General features: G+C 33.2%; 1 protein-coding gene across 1 annotated transcript in view; it reads right to left on the bottom strand.

The window, feature by feature from the left end:
- The window catches only part of snRNP-U1-70K (small ribonucleoprotein particle U1 subunit 70K), an 8,509-nt gene extending 1,099 nt beyond the window's left edge, over nt 1–7,410 (bottom strand). The window contains 7 exon segments of the mRNA XM_018512108.1: nt 61–304; nt 4,927–4,953; nt 4,956–5,000; nt 5,336–5,417; nt 5,511–5,573; nt 5,702–5,884; nt 7,114–7,410. Coding sequence (XP_018367610.1) covers nt 61–304; nt 4,927–4,953; nt 4,956–5,000; nt 5,336–5,417; nt 5,511–5,573; nt 5,702–5,884; nt 7,114–7,257 — 788 coding nt within the window. The 5' untranslated portion in view covers nt 7,258–7,410.
- Nucleotides 7,411–8,002: the final 592 nt, after the last annotated feature.

Raw genomic sequence — 8,002 nt, forward strand, 5'->3', positions numbered from 1 at the left:
TATATATATATATATAAAATTTCTTTTACATCTTATTACTCATTATTTCTTATTACTCACCTGTCTCTATCCAGGCCACGTCCCGAGGTTTCTCTCTCACGTTCCAAGCGATATCGCTCCCGCTCTCTTTCATTATCTTCCCGTCCTGAATGTTTGATGTTGACGTCAGGACCACCTCTACGAGTACCACCTAATCCGCCGCCGAGTCTTCGAGGCAGCCAACCCTTCACCGTTCTCGCTCGTTCAACGTCGACTAATACTCTGCGGCCGTCTATTTTCTTACCATCCGCATGCTTATACGCAGCTAAAATATACCGATTAGAAATTACTGTTCGCTAATGAATTCATGCGCCTAAATGATTGTCTACAAAGTCTACATCTCAACGAAAGGGCGAACTCCGAAAAACCTAACAGGATGATTCCTGAGACTGCGAATCCTGGAATCGGCCAATATCGAGATCCTAAATTGATCCTAAATTATCGGAGTATTAGAATCGGGCGTTACTGGATTCGAGAATCGTTTCTTAATAAACAAAGATTCCATGATTCTCACAATATCTCCAAGCCACTGATCCTCGAATTCAAGTCTTCGAATATACATTCCAAGACTCAGAGTTTCGAAGAGATAGCTTCTAAAATTCTGTAGTATTGAACCATAGATAATGTGGTCCAATAATTTTCAGATCTACGGAACTTAAAAAAAAAGAGCAAAAAACCAACTAATATTGAAACTCAACATAGATTCTCGGATTCGCAAACTATCTAAACTTATAAAATTTTTAGTCTATATCCATGATTTCGAGAATCTGAGTTTAAAGAATGTAAACATAGATTTATCAATTTTAGGATTAAATGTTTCTAAATACATGATACTTTAATCTGATATTTAATAATTGAATATATTATTAGATCTAAAGGACCATCGGTTCCGTAGATCCTTTCTCAAAGAAAAATTTCAGATTCAACTAGGAAATCGTAAGAAGAAGAAAGGAAGAGGATCGATTAAATTTGCCTGTAATGTTGCATGATAAAGTAGAATGCGAACTGTACTCGTTTCAAAGAACGATAAACCTTGAAAGAAATTCATAAATCTCAAGTCAGTGATGACATTACGCTGTTTCACTAGATATCTCGAGAAGAAGTACTTGCTAAAGTACTGAGGAAACATCTCCATTTGAATCGCTGATGCTAATTATCGCAGCAGGATCAGTCAGACTTTGAATTGTTGTTGAATATTATAAACGATGTTGGGATAACGAGGTAATAATACAAGCTGCAGCCGATCACGCGCACATCCGCTTGTTGGCGTGTGTCGTTTTACCAAGTAAAATGGAAGTTAATAAAATATTTAATATAAGTATCTGACATTAGCGTAAAATAGTGTAACGTACTTCTGCGAATTATAATATAAAAGAAAGATTGTTTCCATATGACATGAAATTTATGGAATAATTTTTTTGAAAGAAAAAAGTTGAAACGCTTCGTCGGTGATCGAAATTAATTGCTTTCTTATAAATTTGAGAATTAGACTTATGAGTAAAAAACAGTACAAACTTTATCACATCACAATCATCGTTTGCATCTAGTAATGTATTAAAACTTTCCCTTTTTTTTAAAGAAATATTAATAATTTTTTAAAATAATTTCCTCCAAAGGTCCTATAAAATACATAACAATCTCAAAATCCAATTTAATGTCCTAAATTGCATTTTACGATGTAAAACGAGGATGCGTCACAAGCCGTAGCTGCAACTGACGACGATTGGAAGCAAAAAATGCTTCAGATTTTAAAGCAGCTTAAAACTACTTGTTTAAGATCCAAAAAAGTATAGCAAATACAAAAAATACCTACCGCGGCTACTTACGTACGGAAGTTAACACAAAGCTTAGAGGTACGGTCTAATCGTGAAATGAACTCGTAAGAGACTCGCGAGGAGATTACTCATTGCGAAGATGCCCAGTCTTCATACGTTCATTCGTTTGTTCGTTCAATCTCCGAAGAGGTTTACATTGCATTTACCTGGTGCGCTTTTATTTCGTTCTACTTACGATCAAACCGTGCGCATTTCATATGTACTTATGATATGTTATAGGCCGGTATTCATAGTCGGATCTTATATTTAAGACCATCTTAAGTACAGCCTTAAGATGTCATGAACCAATCAGAGGGCCGCATTAGCAACTTAAGACATTACTTAAGACGGTCTTAAAATAAGAATAAGACTATGAATACCGGCCATAGTGACCTAGCAATAGGTTATATGTATTTAGCGTAATGTTAAAGGCACATTTGCCTATTCGCTCCGCTAATTCGATATCTCCCTGATTCGAGAGAGAGAGAGAGAGAGAGAGAGAGAGAGAGAGAGAGAGAGGGAGAGAGGAAATGTCGTTTATCGTTATTTCCTGTGCGTCGCGTATTGCACAATCGTAGATCCGAATAAGATCCAACTTTGTAAATCAAAGCCTACGATATTCTACATTTTTCGGATACCTTAATCCTTAAAAACACTTTGATCCTTTTTGTAACGTAAACGCCACACTTGGAACGGCATACCCAAGCCAACTTTGATTGCTCAGACATTCATAAAAATGAACATAACTTAACGAATTTTTTTCAGTCGAAACGCCAGACAATAAGAAATATAACGGTATTAAGCAAATGTATGTGTCCTTATTAATAAAAAAGTTATAAGCTATAAAGTAAACAATAGTTTCGAAAAAAATCAATATTTTGTTTAAAAATTCTTATTTTTCGATGAAATGAACCGAATACGTAAATTTCTAGAATTAACATAATTGGCATAAAAAATGTTTATTAAAATTAATAAAAATATTTATTTTATAATAAATAATTATATTACATAAATAGTCACACATACACGCACACGCACACAGAGGGTATCCCGTTTTAAAGGATCCACTGAAAAAAATATCTCGGAAACACTACGTTAAATCGAAAAATGTTTCAGACAAAAGTTGTTTTATTTCGAGGCGGACATAAGATGGTATATTTGACCTTGGATGACATTGTCAAAGTCAGGGCAAAGTTACTTCGAATTTTTTTTAATGGAACTTTCCATTTTTCATTACATATTCTTGTAGTTTATCTCGAAAGCTTCTCAAAACACTATAATGAAATATTTTTTCATTAAATACTTTTCGAGTTATACGTTAAGGCTTAAAAGTTATCGTACCGTCGGCATTAGCACTAATTACCCAAGGTGTCCGACAGACGGCTAAAACCTTTTAAATGTTGTTCAGAATCATGACCTGGAGAACATTTATCAAGATCAAGGCCACTGGAGCAAAAATATATTATAACTTACGTTATAATATATTATACCAGCAAAACAACTATTTTACATGCCACACTTGGGTATATGATACCTATGGCAATTTTTAGTGTCTAATATTTTCTGAAATCCTTGTCGCAAATTATCTAAAGTTTTATGGAATATAAAGATAAAACCAGCATAAAGCTTATTTTCTGACCCGAGACGATAGCCACCTTTCAAAAACAAAAAAGTTCTAATCTTGGAAATAAAAAGACCTGGGTATGCCATACCCGAAAGTGTTTTTAAGGGTTAAAATAAAAAAATTTTAGAACCAACGAAGGCCAGATCCATTTTGATGATTCAGAAAATTAGGATCCAGCGATTCTACAATTCGCAAATATTGCGTATGCATTGTTTAAGAATATATTTTCGTAACAAGTGACATTGTAAAATAAGAAACTGATACCGAATAAGAGAAATTAGTATTCCATATCGAAATTGATATGTTCAAGGACTTGTTTTACATTTTAAATTGCTTTTTTTTAAACAAATGTTAGACAAAAATTGAACATCCTTGAACTATAATATCCAAATAGTCTTATCGCATATTTTATATTTTGCTCTCCATCTCTGACTTTCATGCAAATTTTGAATTTACATCTATCAATGGACTATTTTTACGCATTCAAATAGCAAATATTATGTATATATTCTAAATTTATCGATTATAGCGCGGTTTTTCAGGAATTAATTTAATCCCTATATTTCATGTGATGGAATTTTCAAATTAAAAACTAATTTCAAAAGTCTACTGCATACGAAAACTAATAAAGAAGTAAAATCCAAAAATGCATCTTACTCTAAAATTGTTAGAAAAAGCGCGTAGACTAATTACACGTTTTATGTAAATCCATTTATATAACAATACGTACCGTCCGATATAAATTCATCCTATTTTATAGGATATTAGCATTATAGTACTAAAAGAACTAATGCCATTCTATAACATGAGGGTAGAAATAAATACCTCTTTACATATAACATCTTTTCTATCTTCACATATAACAATTTTTCTACCTTCAAGCCACAGAATTACAGTGATTGTATCAATTATAAAATATCCTGCTATTCGTGTCTACGAAACTAGAAATATTTGTACAAAATATTCTGATCTACATGTTCTTTACACTCATTTATATAAATGGTAATGTGTCCCTGAACCTTCATCCTAAAGGCCCACCAATTTCAATGTAGAATGCTAACTTTCACGCGATTCTTGGATCCATAGATATTAATGACCGTAAATTTTATGAGCTGTAATTTTCTACGAGCCGCTTACACAGTATCATGAATCCTAGATCCATGAATCCATGAACAGTTTTAATGGGACATGTTTTCAGAGAAAAAAAAAAGTCGCCCAAATGTATATACATATATATATATATACACGTATATTATATATACACACGTCAAAATTTCGGGTCGAAAAATCCCGTAAAGAACCTTGCGGGTATCATCTCGGACACCCAATAATCTGTTATAATCCGATTTAAACCGCGTATTACTCGACAAAATCAGACACGATAAATAGGATAAGCAAGTAGACGCTAACAAACGTTGTTGTATGTTGGATCTTACCACACATACAAACCTATCTTATCAGGCAGGTTCAGGGATTTTGCATGGAATAGTGAATGGCACTAGTTGCCGGCAGCGGCCACCACGCTGTACCAAGAACAAGATAAAAACTGCATTAATCAAAGATAGCCAATAAACGTTCACGTCGTTTATTTTTGTTTGTTCGTTTCGCTTTTACCATATTTATGCATTTACAGAACGATTTTCCTGCATAGATGTGCGTATGGCGGGGACCCCCCTTCCCAAATGGTACAGTCTAGTTTAAGTACCAATGAAAATGAGTAGCCTAACTATAGCCCTGCCCCCACAATATTTAGCTGGAAGTGACGCTAAATAAGATGAAATTCCAGACTATATGGGGCTCATTGAGCTTCGCGATAAGAGTAATATTTTTTTTACCTTTCTAAGTCGTTGCTACTTACAGTGCATATCTCTTTCATGCTCATATTCAATGAAAGCATATCCCCTAGGCTTGCCATTAATTGTATTATGTGTTACCACAATCTGTAAAAAGCGAAATTTGGTAATAAATTTATATTGTTTTTTTTTTTATTAAACTTTAGTAAAAAAAATCATTCATCTTTAGAAAAAGTTTACCTTTTTTACTGGTCCATATACTTCAAATTCTCTTCTCAGTTTAGATTCTGAGGTGTCATAATTCTATAAAAGAAAGAAGTAGTGTAAAAAGTAAAAAGAAGAAACAAATATATACAAAAATGTATTCTATAGTTTCATTATTATATTTGATCAGTATTATAATAGTATTATAAAAGTATTATAATACTTACAATTCGAGCTACAAAGAGAGTCTTGAAAGGGTCTGCCGTAACATTGGAAATGCCAGCTGGATCCCATACTGCAATTTCTTGTTCAAGTTTATATGCAACTTGCTCTGCACGTTCTCTTCGTCTACGTTCCAATCGTTCTTCTCGAGTCTCTACACGCACAGGTGGTGGAGTATCTTTAGGATCCTATAAAAAGATATTTATATTTTTTATCATCAAATATTAGTAAAGCAAAAGAAATAAAACTCATCTTAGGGCTGGTTGTTCCACCTTTTGGTAAATTTTACCTGTGAGATAAATCTAGTAATCTGTGCATATGATTGGGTGATCTTGCTACTTACTCAATAGATAAAATTTACTAAAAGATGGAACAACCAGCCCTTAATGATGATGTAATAATAACTCTAAATTTGCAATTTAAGATACAAAAATATATAAATAGATAAACTGTCTTATTGTATATAGAAATGAGATGGATAATATACAGGACATCCTATTTTATTTTAAGTAGTCAATTTCCCCCAAAATTATTGATGATACAAAAAAATCTCAGATGAAACAGACATATTTTGCTCAAATTTTTTTTCGGTAGAGTCACCAAAAAGATATGAAAGTCATCTTTACTTTTTAAAGGAAAATTATATAATTTTTTCGCATAATATGATTTTTCTAATTATTTTTTGTATAAGAATATCAAAGTAAGGCTATCAAAAAATCAATAGTTTACGAGATATTTTATATTTTATTTTGCCAAATTTTGATACAAAGTATGAAATATTTCACAAACTACATATTTCAATTTTTTGACACTTCTATTTTAATATTTTTATACGCAGAATAATTAAAGAAATCATATTACATGAAAAAAAAGTTATATAATTTTATTTTTAAAAGTGGAGATGATTTCGTATTTCTTTGGGACCTCCACTGAGAAAAAAATATGTGCAAAACATGAAAACGTCTCCATCTCATTTTCATCTAAAACATTTTTCTTTATCATCAATAATTTCAGAGAAAATCATCTGCTTAAAACAAAATAGGATATTCTGAATGTTGGATATATGAATGTCCGCATCAATTTCCAGATACAATAAGATGGTTTCGTTCAATTTACCATATTGGAATTATCAATTGAACTCATATACTTAAGAGAAAGTTTCAGTAAAAGAACATTATGAATAAAAAGCAATTATTTATACGTAATATGAAGAAACACTTTACACGTATAAACATAATACAAAGTGCAAAAGGAATATATCGTAATGCGATCAACAAAATATTTTTAAAGTGTAAATGTGTATGTAAAAATGTAAAGTGTATTCTGAAAATTATTCTAAATCGTAAAACAAGGATTAAAATAAAGAAATAATGAAATACGATGTTCTTAAAAAAAATACATAATGTACTTTTATTACCTCGAAATACTTGAGAAAGATCCCGACGCCGGTGTAACCACCGTTTTTCTTCTCATGCGGAAGTTTGCTAGCAGGTGGCAAATACGGAATCGGTTCGCGCGGCGAAAATAACGCCAGCAAATTCGGCGGTAAGAACTGCGTCATTCTGGCGAAATGTTGCCAGCTATTGTACCACAATTATATCAATATATTCATTAAATAAGTAATAAGTAAAACAAACAGGAGATTGACGGCATCCTCTCGCACTCAACAAAATGGCAGTCACCTCGAAGTCGGCTGCGGTCGACTGCTCCGCTGCTAGCGCCACTATACACGTTTATAGAGACTAAAGTCTCTAGAAGTAAAGGGTGCCGTTCCGTGTTGTTACACGGTAAAGTCACTAGATCTATTAAGTACAGCTAGAGTCCCTATAATGAGCAGCCCTCTGATTGGTTCGTGACTTCTTAAGACCGTACTTAAGACGGTTTTGAATATAAGTCCGGATCTACAATAGGGTTTTAAGCCTTAAGCCATAATAAATGGACGAATCATAGTCGATTATTCTCCTCGCACTCAACTGTAATTGATCAATTTCTTACCGCTTAAAGCTTAAATCACCTATTGTAGATCCGGACTAATGGGCCTTTTACAATAAGGAGTCCCATGAAGCGTGTTTGCCGCGTATCGCGTAACCGCGTAACCAATCAATAATCAGTAAAACGCGAAACCACAACAATCAACTGTAATTGATCAATTTCTTACTGCTTAAAGCTTAAATCGCCTATTGTAGATCCGGACTAATGGGCCTTTTACAATAAGGGTGGAGTCCCATGAAGCGTGTTTGCCGCGTATCGCGTAACCGCGTAACCAATCAATAATCAGTAAAACGCGAAACCACAACAGCGGATCG

Source organism: Trachymyrmex cornetzi, unplaced genomic scaffold (genome assembly GCF_001594075.2).
Source record: "Trachymyrmex cornetzi isolate Tcor2-1 unplaced genomic scaffold, Tcor1.1 scaffold392, whole genome shotgun sequence".
Lineage (NCBI taxonomy): Eukaryota > Metazoa > Arthropoda > Insecta > Hymenoptera > Formicidae > Trachymyrmex > Trachymyrmex cornetzi.